Source organism: Candoia aspera, chromosome 7 (assembly GCF_035149785.1).
Source record: "Candoia aspera isolate rCanAsp1 chromosome 7, rCanAsp1.hap2, whole genome shotgun sequence".
NCBI lineage: Eukaryota > Metazoa > Chordata > Lepidosauria > Squamata > Boidae > Candoia > Candoia aspera.
In genome coordinates, this window is record NC_086159.1 from 74,798,363 (window position 1) to 74,818,259 (window position 19,897).

Genomic DNA, 19,897 nt, shown 5'->3' on the forward strand with positions numbered 1-19,897 from the left:
ACAAGATTTTTCTTCTTTTCCTTTCTTAAACATCTGAACCTGGATGAACTAGATTAGCAAAAATGTTTCTTTAAAACAAACACAAACTTTGGCTGTTTCTCTATGCTTTTGAAAGGGTTTTTTTGTTCCTTTCCATATAGATGAAAAAAAGCTGAATGGGTATGAAAGCTATTGTGCTGTCTCTAGGTAACATGGATATTGTATTGCATAAGTTTCATACAGAAAGCAGGCTTCCTGTTTGTTTTGTTGCTACGCCTGTCCAGAGAATACAGACCTGAGTAAGTAAAACTACCTTTTTCCATTGTACCAAGTCTGCCAGAAAAAGCCCTTTTTTTCCTGGAATAATTGGGCGAAGTGTTGAAGCCTGTACAAAATTAGATGTACCTGATCATACAACATGTCTTTTCTATTAACTGGGAACCTTGGCCATAACCTCAACCTCAGGAAACAGGACTTTTCATAGGACGGCAAACTAAAAAAAAATGTTTTTTTGGGTTGTTAAATCTCTTTTTAAATTTGGTATTTTTGGAACTACTAAAATTATAGGTTCCTCTTCAGGAAGAAGGGTTAGGAGTTACTAAATCATTACTAATAAAGTATTCATATCCCACATATAATACATTTGCACTTTGCCATTTTTTCTATTAATTTGATCAAAATGGTTTTGTTGTTCCTGCATGTTCTATGTTACTAAGGTCATGAATGCTATATTTTAAGGACCCTCATGCTTTTTTCTTCCAAAATGGTAGTTGGTCATTGTTGTGTTACAAATCATTTAAATAAAATTGTGGGGCTCAAATTTAGCATTTAGCCTAGATATCGCCAAAAAGCCTGTTTCTCTAGCGTGCATTTGTGGCAATACTCCAAAGAAATGTTGATTTTTCTTGTTCCATGCTATAAAGTTATCCTTTCCTTTGAGCAAAATAGCTTGAGTAAATTTTTAAGGAATCTTGGCAAAATAGAACAGTGTTTTTATATACTCTGTGTGTTTGTGCATGAGTGTATATCCCCTTGAAATTTTGATACCTTATAATCAGCAGTATATTACAAGAGTGTATTTATTTAGTTATTTGTAGAACATCCAGTGGTGAGTCTCCTCAACATTTCTTTGATTTTCTAACAAGTTTTCAGTAACTTGGATAGATTTTCCCCCACTTTGTTCTTTTTGTTTGTTTCCTTTTGTACTTGGAAACCCAGTGCCCTTCCATATTTAAAGATGAAGCTGATTCAAGGTCAGCCCCATTCTTGAGGGTCCTCGCAAGGGTTCCAGGAGTTTCCACAAGGTGCTGTTCCAGAAATAACATAGTAAGGATGGATTAGTTGGGTTTCCCTTGGACTTGTGGGGTGGGAGGTTTCCCATTAATGGGAACTCCTATTTCATTCTTAAGTCCTGGGAAGAACAAGAAAGGAACAGTGCTGCCCCATCTGGAAGGTGCCCTGATTGATTCAACAAAGGGAAGCGAAAACATTTGGGAAGAATCTCCTAGCAGCCTGTAATGCTGGTGATAGGTTGGGAAGTCAAAACTGGCAGATGTGGGGAAGTGGATTCTGAGAATGCATAGTGCATGACTCTAGAATGAGTTGTTCTCATTTTGTTTTTTCATGGAAATTTACCATTTGAAAACTGGATTTCAAGGCCAGGTGGGCGACTCTACTCAAGACACCCTACTGAGCCAAGGTGGCAGCTGCATCTGTGGGAATGAAGACTTGCCATGCATATAAAAAAGGGGAGGCTCTTTGATCTCAAGGTGGCAGCCACCCCCTTGACTTTTTTGACCCAACTTGCAGATACCCCTGCAATCAATCACTTTATTTATTACAGTCATAGACCAGTACAAGCAGAGTGCTTAGTGAATATATATAAATCTATCTTAATAGATAGTAAGCGAAAGAAAATTTAAGACAAAGTTAAAATACATTTGTAAAACAACCTAACCAACATCTATGATTGAGGTCCAGGGTGCAGTCTATATTTAAAATATAAAATTGACACTAAAATGGTATGTATAATAACATCTAAAATTACAAAGAAGTGATAATCTGCAAAAATTAAGTGAATTATAGTTACATAAAATGTGTTTGGCTAGTGGGAAATTAGCCCATCAGGGTCCAGCGGATCTTCTTGATTGATTGACACTACAGATACCCTGCCTCTAAACTGTAAGTCTCAGACAAAACCCAACATCAAACCCATTTGCATATAATAAACTTGTTTATTTTATTTATTTTTTTCTCGTGATTGCATTTCGTCTTTCCTCCAAGGTGTTTTCATTCCATGAAGAGTTAAAGCAACCATGTCTTCAGAAGGTGTGCAAAGCTGCTTTGAAGGCTGTCTCTGCATGTATGTGCATGCACAGCCACTGTGGCACCAGCAAAAGCATTGTGAGTGAATCCATGCACACATACGTGCAGATAAACCAAGACACCCCTCCAGACATGTACAACAGCCTATCAGCTGCTTTAACCTTCAAGGAGAGGGAGGGGCTTCCTTGCATAAAGACATTTTAAAAAGCACTTTTTCAAACTTTTTGCACAGCCCTGCTGCAAATAAAATAAAACAGTATAAAATAAAATAAAACAAAAGAAAGGAAAACATTACTTTAACACGGCCAAAGCTAAGGATGATTTAAACCAGTGTTCCATGCTGGCTGGGGAATTCTGGGAATTGAAGTCCACACATCTTAAAGTTGCCATATTTGAGAAACACTGATTTAAACTATCTCACATGTACCTTGGATCAGATGAAGGCAAGGTCATGAGAACACAGCAAAAACACACGCCATAAATATAGTACATACTGCACTTTATTCCTTAATCTGTGCCCACCAAGTGGCAATGGCATTTAGCGGGGGGGGGGGGGGGAAATGGCACAGCAATTCTTTAGAAAGAAAAAGGCATGAAATGCATTGTATATCCTGTGATAAGATACATCCACATTGACACAGCTGCAGATTAGAGAGGGAGGCTGCTGTTTAAGTGGATGTTTTTTATATATTATTTATATATAATTTGATATATCCACTGATTTGACAGAAATGAGTCTGAACATTCAAATACTTGGAAGAAATCAAATGGTGACCTTGCTACAATCGCAGGAGGGCTGATGATGAAATAAACTCGAGTGGGGTATGATCCAAACTAATGGTTCAAAAGGAGAAGATGACAATATCCTGAATTCAGCAGAAATTGTGCAAATTCCAACCTATGCTCTGAGTTGTTACAGGGATGCTCAACATGTTTGAAGCTCAGATTATAACACAGTACATAGCTCTGTTCCTCTTTCTCCTCCTTTTAAAAACACAATAGATAATGTCTAGGATCACATCCTACATTAAGTCATGATTTCTTTAATCATGTTTGCCAAATAAACCAAAATTAAGTGAGCTCACATGCTAAGCCATAAATTATGGTTTGCAAACCACAACACATTGAGACAAAACCAGAGAAAGCTTGTTCTAGTTTAGTGCAATGTAGGAATCAGCCTCCAAGTTTTGACAGAAAATGGATGGAAATCCTTCTGGCTATTTTTAGATGTTTAGCTTGATTTTTACCCATTATTTGGACAGGCATATTATCTTGGAAGTTCCCAAGGGGGGAAAAAACCCCTTCCTCTTTATGCCTGGGTTTCCCCAACATGCTAGGCTAACCTGTGATTAACTAAGCTGTGGCTTAGTATGGTTACGTTATGACTTGGTAACTTTGTGAGTCCCATCAGTGGGATTCACGTGGTTGAACATGGTTAATAAAACCACAATTTAGCATTTTATAGATGACAATGGGTGTCTGCCCTTTTTCTAGCTGAATTCAGAATTTGATTTTATAAAATAAAAGGAAGGTGGAATTATCAGGGAAAAGCTAAGAAAAATAACCATAGCCAAAAATCAGAGACTTGGAATGTGCTCTGTCTGGAAATGTTGGCCAACAAATATGGTTATTATGACTGATATTGAGGAAGAGGCCAGAAAATAACCAAGGAAATGCCAGGAAATAGAATTTCAGCTGAAGGAACATCCAATTCAACAGTGGATGGAAATGTTATTTCGTAAATCTTCTGTGCTCCTCGAGTCCTATCATATGAAGATTATATCTTGGGACTGCTGCAGGATGTGTCCACAGCTTTCATCAGGAGATCTGCTTAAACGGTGGGTCAAACAAGTCAAGATGGTAGCCCCAACCATGCTATTGAGGTCACATTGGATTTCATTAAGTCCCCATCACCTCCTTTGGCCATGGATATTCCTGGCCATTATATAATGTAGGCTCCAAGCCAATGTTGTGGCTTCTAATTTGCAAAGAAAATCATTTTGCCAAAGAAAGATCTCTGAATGTGTTCGTAAGTCATGCACAATAATGGCCAAGTCCTTGTGGCATTAAAATGCATTGGGGATGATATGAAAATAGAAAGGATAGTGATGTGGCAGATTTTTTTTTTTCATTTACTGTGCCTCCTCCCATACTATACACATTGTTTGTGGCTTACATTTTTATTTTAGACTCCTCAAACAGTCTATTTACTAGGGTTGTAACATTTCCTCCTGCAAGATGACTTTTCTTAACTAATTCCATTTTCCTTTTAATTAAAACCAGACTTTGGCTGTTGATCACCTTTACAGTTGACTATCTGTTGAACAATCCAGGACTTTGGAATTAAAATCTTTAAGTATATTATAATAGAGAGATTTTATACCTAATGTTCATGGATGTCATGTTTCCCCTTTCAATGTTCTGTTAACATTGTAACGTTTCACATGTCAAGCCGTTTTGCGTGTATACCCGCCTGGCTCATGTTGGGGTTTTTCCATTCCTGCACTCTCCTTTGTTTTGGATCTGTGGAATGTATGTTTGGGTTTGCAATCCTGTTCAAGGTTACTTTCCCAGGCGCGTGTAACGGTTCCTAGCACCTGGGAGGGGGTGTGGGCTGACGGGTGCTTGGGGCGGGACTGGATTGAAGGCAAGGCTTTTAAGTTTGTATTTGGCGCGCTTTTGCTCATTCTCAGCTTTCTCTGTATTTGCATACTATTCCTTTAATAAATCAGTTATCTTAAGCTCGAGCTTGTGAGACTGAGTATTTGGGTTTAGGCAACCATTACATAAAGTCAGCCGTTTTGACTTCACCCTCAAATTCACACAAGGCAAGAAAAACTTCTTAGCCGATGCGCTCTCCCGCAGACCCCAGGATGCTGGCCCAGGGCCAACAGTTCAAGGTACTGTCTGGACTGAAAAGCAATTGGGTTTGGCTGCGGTGACACGCAGCCAAGCGCGAGCGCGCCAGACGCAGCCTCAAGCCACTCCGCCTCCCGGCCGCTCACCGCGCTTGCCAATTCCATCGGATTTGCAACAACAGTTGCTATTCCACCTTAAAAATGATACTTGGTTACAGGCAAACCTACACACTGTAACTTTCACTGACAATTTTGCCTGGCGCAACGATCGTCTTTATGTGCCTGACGCTTTGCGGAAAACAATCCTTCAGCGTTGCCATGACGACAAGTTAGCTGGACATTTCGGATATCTAAAAACACTTCACCTAATTCGGCGTCAATTTTGGTGGCCAACTTTGCTAAAGGACCTTAAAGCCTATGTCACGGCATGCCCTGTCTGTGCAGCCACGAAGCGCAAGACTGGCAAGCCTCAAGGTCTCCTCCAACCAGTTGCCACTCCGTCCTTCCCGTGGCAAGACATCTCCATGGACTTTATTGTCGACCTACCCCCCAGTCAACGAAAAACCGTCATTTGGGTGGTCAAAGATTTTTTTTCAAAACAAGCCCATTTCATCCCATGCGCTTCTATCCCCACCGCGCAGCAACTGGCATGCCTCTTCCTCGTTCACGTGTACCGCCTTCACGGTATCCCCGCCCGTTTGGTGAGTAACAGAGGTACACAATTTACGTCACAATTTTGGCGGGCATTTTTAAAACTGCTTGGGACAAAGCAAGCCCTATCCACCGCTTGGCATCCAGAGACGGATGGATCTACTGAGGCGGTTAATTCTACTCTCGAGCAATATCTTCGAGTGTTTGTCAATTACCAACAGGACAACTGGGTGGACTTGCTTCCGTTTGCTGAAGTGGCTTATAACAACGCCGTGCATCAGAGCACTGGTCAAGTTCCCTTTAAGGCTGTCTTCGGGCGGGAGTTCATCCCGATCCCTGAACTCCCGCACCCGCAGCCCCTACCAGCCTCTCTCACTGACTGGGCGGACTCTCTCAAGGACTCTTGGCTGAACATTCAACAAGCTCTGCTCCACGCCCAAACCACCTACAAACGTCATGCCGATGCCAAACGCTCCCGCGAACCTACTTTTGCTGTGGGGGATAGGGTCTACTTGTCCACCAAGTTCATCAAGTCACCACAGCCCTCAAAGAAACTTGGTCCTAAGTTTGTCGGTCCTTTTCTGATTGTGGCACAAATTAACCCTGTTACCTTTAAACTTGATTTACCCCATAACCTCAAACGTTTACATCCTGTCTTTCATTGCAGTTTGCTCAAGCCCTATCTGCAGTCGGACCGCTGGCATCCCCAACCGGTTCCACCGCCTCCTCTCATGATTGATAACCAACAACACTTCGAGGTTTCCGAAATCTTGGACTCCCGCCGCCAGCGTTCCGCTTTGCAGTACCTCGTTCGCTGGAAACATTTCCCTCATCCTGAATGGGTTTCCACTCCTGATGTCCGCTCGCCCCGCCTAGTTACTCGTTTCCACTCTACATATCCTGACAAACCCGCTCCTTAGCATTATTTTGGGGGGGGCAATATGTCATGTTTCCTCTTTCAATGTTCTGTTAACATTGAAACGTTTCACATGTCAAGCCGTTTTGCGTGTATACCCGCCTGGATCATGTTGGGGTTTTTCCATTCCTGCACTCTCCTTTGTTTTGGATGTGTGGAATGTATGTTTGGGTTTGCAATCCTGTTCAAGGTTACTTTCCCAGGCGCGTGTAACGGTTCCTAGCACCTGGGAGGGGGTGTGGGCTGACGGGTGCTTGGGGCGGGACTGGATTGAAGGCAAGGCTTTTAAGTTTGTATTTGGCGCGCTTTTGCTCATTCTCAGCTTTCTCTGTATTTGCATACTATTCCTTTAATAAATGAGTTATCTTAAGCTCGAGCTTGTGAGACTGAGTATTTGGGTTTAGGCAACCATTACAATGGAGCTGGTTGCCTTAGTTTTCACCTTGAGCTTAATATTCTTAATAGCTTAATTAAAAATGGATATTTGTATCCAGAGGCAATTGATTTCCAATGAATTATTTTTAAATTAAGATCCAGAGGATGATATTAACTTTATGGAAATGAAAGCACAAGGAAAACCTCTGTGATTTTTTTTAATCAACTCAAGTCTGTTTTATCCCACTGTGTAGTTATAACCGATGCAGAAGCAAATCTTTTTCTTTTTTTTTTGAAAGAAGAAACGTTACAAACACAAATACTCTTATCTAATATGAATATATCCTGGACCTGCATAGTTACAATATAACATCATGAAGTGAATGTACTTTGTTTGTAAAACTTCTGAATAGTATACGTTAGAATTATGTTTGGTAATATAGAAAGTTCCAGTAGAAGAGAGTTTGTGTAGACATTTCATTACCCAACTAGGTAATATCACCAGAGTGAAGTTTGCTGGTTGTTTATATTCAGTAGCTTTTGAGTGGTGTGTATATATGGTTTATCGCTATGTGTCTGCTGATGGCCATTGTCTTCAAAGAAGACAGCCAAAAAACTAGGAAGGAAATAAAAGACCAGAGCAGATCCTCTCCAGCAGCCAACACTCATATAAGCAGGAATTAACATCAGACAAACAGTTGGGCAGAAAATAATACTCTAATCAAGGAACCAAAACTGGCAGGGCAAGCAACTGGATATAAACAGGGAGCAAACCCCACACTCACTAGCACTGATGATGTTACCTCATTGGGTAATGAAACGTCTGCAAGCAAACAACCAAGCTCAGAGAGCACCGAAGACTCTACAGTGTAGAAAGTTTGCCCTCATAAATTCCGACTAAAGAAATATTAAGGTTTTGAAGAAGTCTGTTCACTAATGCCACCAAATGCTTCCTCCTTCCTATCCCAATTTGGCCATATGCGTGGCCACACTCAGTTAAGGAGGATGAAGAAAATGAGGTGAAATCAGGCTTATAATAATTTGGTCTAGTGGTTAAGGCAACGGGCTAGAAACCCAGAGACTGTGATAAGTGAAACTTTTATGTGCTGGAAAGTATACATTTTTCTTGATGTCAAAAAGCTGTTTAAAAAAAAACACAGAGAATCTATCCACTGAGTCCTAAAAAAACTTTTAAAGTTCTGATTTGTTCAAAACAGAAGCATCATCAAGCAAGAAGTTTTATATTCACAGTTTATTATCAATTTTAATGAGGATTCTGCACCCCCTCTTGTGACAAAGAGAAGGATATGAGTCATGCACTTTTTTATTTATAAGGTCTGCTAACCATGGCATGAAACTTAGCTTCTTTAAAGGGCCAGTTACGAATGCATGCTTTATCCCTCACGCTACATGACTCAGAGATATAAGTAGAAACCAACTCGCATGAAAAAGCATTCTCTCTGAGCTGACAGGAGATCTCTGGGACATTTTTGAAAATGTATTCATACAGATGTCACCAAATGATTCTGTACCCATTCCAAGCATGCTGAAGTTTGGAAAAATCTTCTTGTTGTTTTATGAGATTTCTATCCCACCTTTTCTACTTAAAAATAGGAAATATAGTCTAGTTTTTAATGGAATAGTTTCATTAGTTCTGAATTGTGTGTGTGTGTGTGTGTGTGTCAGCAAGTCTAGCTATGCATTGCATAGTACGTGTATATATATTTTAAAACTAAGGCCATGTTTTATGTGAAACACACACACACACACACAAACACACACACACAGAGCAATAATGTGTCAATGATGAAATGTTCCATGAATTCCTATGTCATTTCTCTTTCCACAGCTTAGAAAGATAATCACTCTTAATTTTCTTTTACAATACTGTAATAAAATCTTGATTTTACTTTATCCTTCTTCAAAAGACGATAAAAAAATCTTGTAAACTCAGCAGAATGCAATTAGCTAAGTTCCTGTGATAAAATATTTAAATTTATAGGCAAACCAGAAGCTAGCTTTCAAAAGGAAAGAGTTAATATATGGAGATTTGTATAATGAAACCAATGTAGCTAACTAGTATATAATGAATCAAAGGTACCGATGTTGTGTGACTTCTTCTAGGAAAGAGACAATAACTTTTATGTTACAGCAACATGTTCAGGCAGCAGCATGTTGTGGATTTATTTACCAAGCAGAGGTGTCACAGGGGATGATGATGATGATGATGATGATGATGATGATGATGATAAAAAATATCAAGATGGTGGCCACAGTGGTGAACTTGAAGTTCTTTGATGTGGCCACCATCTTTGTGGCCACCATTTTGACTTTTTGCCCATCCCCTGTGTACTTTCCTGGTACCAAGTGGTTAAGAAGGGCTAACATCTTCCTCTTTATCAGTCTTTCTTTCACTCTTGCAAACAATATTTCTTTTCCCCAAACAGCTCATCTCCAAAGAGGGGAATAGCTACGCTATTGAAAAACTCCAGACAGAACATACCCACAGCCAACAACAGATCAAGGACTTAGAGACAAAGTTGGAGGTAAGTATCTGTCAGTGGCTGGAATTGCCCTCCTGAGTTGCTGTAATGAGAAATTGGAGAGTCTGGATGGATATTTTCATTTAATTCCTCTGTAGGTTAAATTGTCCATTTCATAAAGAGAGACAGGATTGTCTATCATAATGCCCAAATTCAGGAACAAATCCTTCTTTTCTTTTCATGATGATGGTGGTGGTGATGGTGATGGTGGTAGTGATGATGTTGATTCATACAGTTTCTATGTGGCAGTAAAAACTGAACTAAATATTCTGATAGCACACCAGAAGTGATAAACAGATAAATCCTGATGAAGCTTATATTTATAGCTGAATAAGGAAACTTACCTGGATAAGTTTCACAACATAAATCAAAAATTGATCATAGTTTCCAAAAGAGAAAGTTGATTGCTCTTCCCAGGAATTATAATTGCTATAATGGAGATCAGCTGAGGTTTGCACTTTATTTATTTGTTGGTTCCTGTATTTTTATACTATTTTTCAGTTATTATCTCGCAAAGCACATCATATCCAACTAAAAAGAAAGCTAAACCCTATTTTAAATGCATGGCACTCATGCATACAGAAAGGGAGTAAAGAGGAAAGGAAATAGATATTTTTAAGCTACCCCTCAAGAATGTTCTCAAGGCAACTCACTGTAAGAAATAAAACAATAAAAATATAAATGCAGGACAAATATATGAAGTATTGAGAGAGTAAAAACAGCTTAAAACCAGAAATGATGAAAAGGGAAAGTTTTAAAATTACAAGTACCAGGTGGATCTCTTAGAGGAAGGGGTACCCTGTACAAATCATGGTTTGGTTGTCCCTCCTGCCATCACCTGCTATAGTTCCCCATGTAGACATCTAAAGACAGGGTTGGCTGGTAGATCACATATGTCATCACACAAATGACACAAACTACACTTCGCACGAGTTATTTCCATTGCATGTGCATAATGATGTCAGGATACACAGGACTTCATCATGGTTTCTATAAGATGCCTATGGTTTCCCACCATATAGCATTTGGTCAAAGACCTCTGAAGATCTAAAAGTGTGGATAGATACCTGTGGGGAAAGGAATCTTTGTGGTCCCAAGCTGTGAAAGGCTGTAAAGGTAAAAAACAATGCCTTGAAGTAGCAGTATAATGTACTGTGGTCATCCATCTCCAATTAGCAATTTCGCAGCAATTCCAACCTTATAGAAGAGGCCAAGCTATATCTGAAGGCAGCATTACTTATAATATTCACATGTAATATTGATCCTTCAAGTAAGCTGTGAGTTAACTAAAATAGCAACTTCTAACAAAGTAGAATCATGGCTGGTGAATCTCGGAAGGTCGGCGGTTTGAAACCGCGCAGTGGGGTGAGCTCCCGTTGCTAGTCCCAGCTCCTGCTCACCTAGCAGTTCGAAAACATGCAAATGTGAGTAGATCAATAGGTACTGCTTCGGCAGGAAGGTAACGGCGTTCCGTGTCGTCATGCTGGCCACATGACCCGGAAGTGTCTACGGACAACGCCGGCTCTAAGGCTTAGAAACGGAGATGAGCACCGCCCCCTAGAGTCGGACATGACTGGACTTTACGTCAAGGGAAACCTTTACCTTTACCTTTACTAGGATATAAAATAAATTGCCATGGATTGGAATGTTATGATTCACCTAAGCACACTCAGCCTAGGCCAGAAAAGTCTGTAGAACTCAGGATAATTGCATTCAAATTATTCCAATCTGTTGTAGATCTTGTATGTTGTAGATATCACAAAATCCTAGATTTCTAGGTAACTTTCAATAGAACACTTCCCAACAGTATTACTACTAATAATACAGTATGCAAAATGTTAATCATTTGGAAAATTCATGATGAGAATGTAGATTTCCTCGCTTCCATGGATGCCTCTTTACAGATGGCCTATAGTAGAGGGCTGTTTACTAACTAAAGTAGAATTAAAATCCAACCTCTACCATATATGGGCTGCAAAACTCCACACAACCACTAACTGGGAGCAAAGAGTATCTCTTTGGTATCTTTTTGCTGCCATCTAGTGGTCATCCAGATTATTGCACCCAGGTACAGTAACCCTATTCTCCAGAAGACCTGAAGATAGGGACTTACACATCACTGTCACTCTGCTTTGAAAAACTCCTGACCCAATGCTGTTCACTTTCTTTCCACTTGGAGATTTACATCTGGAGATGAGGCAGACCCAGCTTCATTTAGGTTCATGCCATTTGGCAAGCGTGAATGTTGTATATATGTATTTCTGCATTCATAGCTGTGGACAAAGAAAATAAGATTGCCCTTTCATAGGCTTTTACCAACACTCCTGTTAACTGGGATGATAAAGCTGATTTTGTAGCAGGTTGCTTTCCTCCTGTCTTCTGCACAAAAAGTCCTCTTTTTCTTTTCCAGGAAAGCAGAACCTGGCTGCATTTCATCTGGCATTATCACCACTGTTGGTGTTTTAGCCAGTTTCCCAAAATTTCAATGCATTATAATGGCCAACTTTGGCTGTGCCCTCTTTAAGCAGCTCCTAAAAAACATGCTGAAAAGAAGGACAAACAAACTGTTGACAAGAAAAATGTTTATTCAAAACAAATTTTGGCCCTTCACAAAGTGGGACAACCACCACCGTTTAGCTGAGACTAGGAAGCTTGGGACATTCTGATAAACAGGTTTACATAAAAGAAAGCAAGGCAAATTCAAACATTAGGTGACCTTTGGAAGTGAACAGTCAAATCCTGCTCTGTTGGAGACCATTCTGATATTTTTGAGTGCAGATCTTTTCTTCTACTATGTAAGAAATGTAATTGCCAACACAAACATTTCACATGGACACATGATTATATTGATTCGTGAATTCCATTGGTCATGGAAAATATGCAGATCTGATGAAAATGTGAATGGGACCCACTGGTAGCTTGAAGGTGCTGGGAGATGACTCTGAATCCAGATCAAATTGTCACTAGGAATGGATGAGTTCCAAGTCTAGAAATAATCTAGGCTAAAGGATGTCTTTGCCAACTGAAGGCTTTGGCCCTGGGGTTAAACTTTCATCATTCAGAATATTCGCGATGGGAATGGATATTTCCTTACTTCCATGTGGGGTGTCTGCACAGCATGGTTTAAAAAATCAAGATGGTGACCACAGTGGCACAAAGCTGCACTTTTATAATGTGCATTGCACAGTGAACATAGATAAAAAGCGGGCTGAACACTATTGCCGCTGCCAGCTTGACTCTTTCTATTGTGGACACCCTGGTGGCATCTTTCCATGCATGCTTCCAGATCCATTCTTACCATTCCTCTCCCTCCATATTGGATGAACACTATCTTTCCTCCACGGTGTATTCATTCGTTCTTCATGGATGGACACATTAATTGGGTTGAGAAAATCAGATTTCTAATAATTTGGGTTGTCATTAAGTTGTTGCCATTCCCTATATGTGTAGCAAACCAGAATGATATACACACAAAAATTGGAAATGTGGCAGAATCATGCAAAATCACATTATGCAAATACATTCAATATGTGAGTTGGAATTGGATTTTTGCTCTGTTTTAGATTAGCCTTTTAGTTGGCACAAATTATTTGCATCTTTGCATATAGATATTGCTAGGAGAGTACGTATCTTTGCGCATTGGTAAGCTAATAACTACAATAAGTGGCACTGATTGTATAGGTAGATCATCTTCATCTGTATAAAAAGTTCATCGATATACAGATTATAAAGTGAGAAAATGAGATTAACCCTTCATGCCCAAATTAAATATGAGCTATGGGTTCTAGCCAGGGTTTCTAGAGGGGAGAGAAGTCAAGATGGAAGCTGGGATCTTGTGATCACAGACCTACTCCTTTTTTATGTGCAAGACACATTGAAAGAGGACAGGGCTTTGATCATGAAGTTGTGGCTGACATCTTGACTTCTTTAATCCCCCCACCCTCCCAACACCCCTGGCTATAGTTCCATTTCCTGACTTTAAACTGCCAAGTTCTTTCTTTCTGTGGAAAGAACTTGGAAGAAATCTGGAAATGCATTATCTTGTCCTCTTGCAAACGTACCATCTTGTTGATGTGCAGAACAGCATCATTAAGCGGCTCAGTTTCAAATACAATAGCAAGAAAACAATTGGCAATCAGGCCTAGAGAGACAGTTTGCTGAGGCAAGGTTAATTTTACACACTCATTTTCTGTTTGAATGCTTTGATAAAGGGATCTAATAGAGTGTCGGACCAGCTTTGAGCTGCCACATAAAAACTCAAAGCTGACATTCAGAGACATAATACTGGACATTTCTTTTGCATTCATTTATTTTCCCTGAGTCATGCACCCAGTTTATAGAGGAGTCACTTGGCTGATTTAATCTTTGAGCTACCCTCAACCTGCAAAGCAGTTGTTGCAGTCATTAAAAGACTTGGAAATTGGACATCTACTACCTATACATTGGCGATAATCTACTACAGGTACTCCTCATTTAGTGACTGCCTTGCACAATGACCATTTGCAGTTATGACCGTGATGAAAAAGTAACTTTGCAACCAATCCTTGCACGTATGACCTTCACAGTTCTGCACTGTAAAGCAAAGGAAAGCTGAAGTAAGTGACCACTTCACTGAGCTGCTGGTCCCAATTGTGACTGCTAAACAAGGACTACCTGTAGTATGGATTGCTCTATCCCAGCCTTTCTCAACCTTTTGATCCTGGAGGAACCCTCGAAATATTTTTCAGGCCTCAGGGAACCCTTGCACATACAGGCTCAAATATAGGCCAGAAGTTACAAAATTGTTATCAGTCATTTCATGTATAAGCCCGTATATATGCATTAACAGTATTCTTAAACTAAACATAAAGAATGAAACTTATCTCTTTAATGTGAAGTTGACTGAATTTGAAATAATTTTTTAAATAAATTGTGATCTCCCAGGGAACCCTAGGGTTCCACAGAACCCTGCTTGAGAAACCCTGGTCTATCCTATTCTCATGCATGCTCTAACCTTTTCTGAAACAAAGGACAAGGCAATATTCTCTACTATTCAAAAGATGCAGCAATATTTGCTACTATGGCAGAGATTCTGTGATATTTTACAAAAACATCTTGTATTGTTCATGTTATAGTAGTGAATTCATTGGTAAACCAGTGACAATTGATAAGTATAAATTATTAGATTTTTTCCCCTTCTCTTAGTTTTATTTTTAGTTGCACATTTAACTTGAAAAAAAAATTCTTTAAGATTAATGAACATTTTGTTAAAAAATAATAAAGACTATATATATATATATTAAAAAAAGGAGACCCAAGAGCATCCCCAGTAAGGAGGGTTCAAATCACCTATTGATTTGAAATAACCAGCCAGATCTTTGACTCTTGGCTCCTCAATGCTGTTTCGTTTCTAAGGCTACGTCTTAGAAAGAATGTGAGGTTGAAAGATGTCTTTATAACAGTTCAAGTCATCCAGATGAAAATGCATTGTAGTATACAAGGCAGAGGCAGAGGAGAACAGTGAGGAAAGCATGAGATGGAAACAGCTAAGAAGAGGGTTTCTCAACCTTAGCAACTTTAAGATGTGTAGACTTCAACTCCCAGAATTCCCCAGCCAGCATGTCTTACTCTTGTGATGACACATATGATGGCACTCCCTCCCCCCCACACCCTTTGCCTGCCCTACGCACCCATGCACCAGCAATTTCAGCATACCTCCATTCACATGAATTGACCCCAGTGGGAAGGAATACTGTAGTTGCAAATGTCTATATTATAAAGTCCTTTTCTGCACTGTAGAATTTAAGATCTGGTTTCCACCAGATTCATTATCTCTTGCCATTGTAGTGTGAGGAAGGAGCCTTTTGCCACCTAGAATTAATTGACCAAATGCTGAACCAAGCAAATGAAATATATATTGAGCAAAATGGTCCCTAGTGGTACTAGAATTACATTACTAAAAATTCCTCATTTCAACTTCCAAATGATTCCCCGGGGCAGCAAGAGAACTGTTGGTCAGCAGTATATTAAACTGAAACTATGGATCACATTTCTGGCAATGCATAAAAATCCATATAGTAGACATATTGCATGAAACCTTCCCTACATAAAAAACAAACACACGCATCTTCCCTACAGGTAGAAAATGCAGGGGTTGATTGAACATTTTCTCTGTGTGTTGAATTGTTATATTACGTTGTCAGATGATTCTTCTAAGATGTGCTTCAGGTGCCTATACTGCTCCTTATAAATCTTTCCACTCAGTATTTGCAGTAGCATCAACTGTCTATGTCTACTTGCTCTCTTAATTAAGTAATATGCTTCCTCTTGGGGACCAAGGAAAACCAAAATTGTAGCTTTTAGGGAAGCAACATTCTATCACTACAAATGCTAGGAAATCTTTTGAGGGCCCACCAATGATTGTCCATATTACTCAAGTCTGGAGTAAATCCTGCTCTGCTAGGTTCAGAGCCCAGTCAAATACACACTCCCCCATAGACTGAGCTATCCATTCGTGGTAGCACACACAAATACAGATGATGTGCATGTGGTCTCATCAGTGCAGGCCTGCAGCGTATTGCAGGTTCCAATAGATTCCGATGAATGGTTTCCAAGGATGGGGAAAACCCATTTCAAGGTGTCTCGTGCCTCCTCCGCATCAGCAATGGAGCACTCTCTTTCGCTTCAAGTGGGCTTCTGCTGGAAGTCCCACCTCCCAATTCCGGTCTTCCCATCCTGGGATCATGTTGGCTTAATTGAATCAAGGGACTCAAATGCAAAACTGCAAAATTTGGAAGGGAGAGGCTTGCTAGTGGGGGAACAGAGAACTAGTTAACAACATTATTTTATTATTATTGAGAAAAGTGGGAGGGAAAAGTGTGTCAGCATGGATCAGCAGTGTCTGCACAGGGGTGTGTGGCAATATCTGCAAGAAGGCAGGTTTGCTGTCACAACTGAAGCCCCCCCCCTTCCCCCGAATCAAAAAGGCTGTGATCACCACACTGCCCCAGCCATTTTGCAGATTTTGACATACACACACATACCCACGGATACCCAAAAAACCTGACATGGGAAACTAGACTAAGGACCTTCTCCCACAAATATGTCCTGGTAAAATCTTTGTTCTGCTGCTTCATTGTGATACTGCTTTTATCTCATGTTCAGCCTGTGAGTGAAAGAACCTTAAGCCATTCTTAGGTTTACCGGTGTTACAGCTGGCTACTGTCCTACTTTCTTTTCCCCTTTGCCCTGACACCATCCATCTAACACTACCATCTGGTAGGCTTCATTGTCTTGGAGGGAAATTAGGTGATTGGCAGGGATTGGGGGCAGAGGTAACAAAGACAGAAGAACTATGGGCAATGGAGATGGCAAGTTTCATGATGGTAGAAGTCAAATCAAGGCTAAGTAAGTAGTACTGTAACTAAGTAGTGGGAAAGGGCCTTGGACTAGCTGGTAACCAAATACTGATTGACTGCCTGTTGTCTGTGGTCAGGTATTGGCCAGATTTGCTAGTGGTTCTCCATGAACTCCTTGGCTCACTAAAATATAAACAGGTTTATGGCAATCTAATATCCAAATAGATCTGAAAACAGTCAGAACATCTCAGATGTGGGCACCTTTCAAGCTGGAATTGGAAGGGTTGGGAGGAGGAAGGGATGATGTCTGGAAATCTCCTATGACACAGTGTGGGATTTAACACCTACTGTACAGACTGAACTACCGAACTGTAGGTTGAGCCTGGATCCAAAGTGCTGCATCCTCTGAAAAGCTGCATTATGTCTTTGGACATAAAAAGAATGCATTGCTAAGGGCACTGGGCATACTTGAGAAATTGCCTCCTGAAATGATGAGAAGTAATGAAAGGAACGGCTCATTGTCATTTCCACTTATGCTGCTTATTCATCTAATTTCTCAGCAGAAGCAAGGTCATGCCTGGAAATAGACTTGAACTTCTGGGAAGAACTGACTTCTAAAGTATTAAGCCATGATTCAAATAAACCAGGGGAGGTGTCCCTCCTGGGCCCTTTCTGCCCTGCAGCACAACCTTATAAATGCCATGGATCTATCTGTACTTTCAACACTCTTTCCTCTCCCAGAATAAAGTGTACAACCAGGAGAATTTCCATCTGCAGGCTGCCAGTACTCCTCAGATACGATATCAAACTGCTTGTTTATTTAAAGCCCTGATCTAAGTCAGAGAAGGAAAAGATTAAAATACGGGCTTCACTTTAAAGAGGCAATTTCAAGAGGCAACGTTCTGACCTGGGATCTAGATGCCGTGAAGAGGTGAAGGAGGGCCAATAAACTGAGGATGAATCCTGACAAGATTGAGGCCTAGGAGATAGTTCCAAGTATGCGAACTGGAGAGATTCAATTTGCAATCTGCCTGTCTCAGATAGAGCTGCACTCCTTCTAAAGGAATAGGTGGTAGTTTGTAGGTACTCCTGATCTAAATAAGCTATCAAACAAAAGAACCCCATCTATGATACAGCTGATATTGATAATCTAGCCAAGAGTCCCTTTATAAAAATAAAAAGCAGTCAAGAGGTTAACGATCTACGCAAGCCTTGAACGGAAATGTCCTCTATTTTTTGCAAAGGACCCTGACTCAGATGATTTCCTCAACACACACACACACACACACAGAGTGAACTTCCATCTCCCCATCAGTTCTGCTTCAAAGAACAGGGCAAATCTGAAGCTCCAGATATCAATTTTCTAATTACCCTTTTGCACCAACGAGGAACATTTTCTATAATTAGATGGAAATGCCAACTCTTATATCTGCTAGCTGAGCAGATACAGACTCTCAGATAAATGTTACTTCCCAAATCCTGGGAAGATCGTCATAACCTCCTCCCTTGCTCTCCCTTTCTCCCCCTTCATTACTCCTAGTAGCAAACTTAGGTAATATGGACTCAAAGAAATAAACAGAAACTACAAAATGCCAGAGAGAGAGATTGGCATGCTTTGGGAAATTTTGAAGAAGCAAGCCAACCAATGGAAGCAAAGAATGCTCATGGATCTTTGTGTTTCAGCTGGAAATAAAAATAGAAAATTGCTAGGAGAGAAAACTGACCAAACTAGAGACATACAAAGTCAATGATCAACTTCCGGATTTGGTATTTGAGAGCTGCACCTCTGACAATATTGAGATTATTGAGCTAATATTGCAAGAAAGCACACCAAACAGCACATAGCTCAGTGCTTATGATAGTTACCAGTGGTCTGCCTTCAGATCTGCTGTCTCTAAGATTTCTGGCAAATTTATGCATAATAGAAAACTGGAAGCCAACAATATTTTCCTTTTGGTTTCAAAGCACAGCTGGACATGCTGTGCCTTAAACATTATATGCTACATACTTCTCTCTGATCATCCAATCAAATTATTATTATGTTTTCTTCCAGATTTCCCTGGTTAATTCCATTGTGAATAGCATAGGAGTATCAAAGCCATGGAGTATTTAAGTTGGAACATGCTGATAATAGAAGCAATTCGAGATGACTTTGGGACTGTTTCAATCTTCCAAACCTGTTTTTCTGCCCAACCACCTGGAGAAGCAGTGTGCTGCTTTATTTATTTATTGCAGTATGGGGGTTAAAAGGTTGAGCAACTGGGCACCTGGCAAGGTTAGCCTTTCTAGTTAACACTAACCTCCCATTTAGATGTTTTCAATTTATTTCATTTTACAAAAGCAGGCAGCTTCTGATGTATGGGTCATCTTCACTATTGCTCAAAATGTCTACGTTGCAAACTTATTCATGCATTTACTTATACATATTCTCATGTACCACCTACTTGCGGAGACTCAAGACAGTTTATGGTGACAACAAACAAAATCAGACAAAGGAAGTGAAAAGAATAACGTTACATCCAACTAAAGTGAGGCAATCCTTCTCTGATCACTGCCCTAATGCCCTGTAGAAATGTAAGAGCTTCTTAAAGGCCAAGAGGTAGGGGGTATTCTGTGTCTCCGGAGACAAAGGGATTCACAGTGTAGGGACAGCTACTGAATGGGCTATTCTCAGCCTTCCTGTTCTCAAAGATCACATGGAGTAGGCCACATCTATTTAGAAAAGACTGTTCTATAAATACCAGGTGCCAAACCATGTGGTGGTTTGAAAGCCATCACCAGCACTTTGAATTACATCTGGAAGTAAACCACTAACTGATGCAGTGTCTGTAGCATAAGTATAAATGTCTTAATTTGGCAGCTCCAGTTAGTGCACAAGCTACCACATTCTGGACCAGTTCAAACTTGGAATTG

At 40.2% G+C, this 19,897-nt stretch overlaps 1 protein-coding gene across 1 annotated transcript in view; it reads left to right on the forward strand.

The window, feature by feature from the left end:
• Positions 1 to 9,367: 9,367 nt before the first annotated feature.
• The window catches only part of LMNTD1 (lamin tail domain containing 1), a 107,248-nt gene continuing 96,718 nt past the window's right edge, over positions 9,368 to 19,897 (forward strand). The window contains exons 1-2 of the mRNA XM_063309364.1: positions 9,368 to 9,451; positions 9,552 to 9,650. Of these exons, the coding sequence (XP_063165434.1) occupies positions 9,368 to 9,451; positions 9,552 to 9,650 (183 nt within the window). The remainder of the gene's footprint in view (positions 9,452 to 9,551; positions 9,651 to 19,897) is intronic.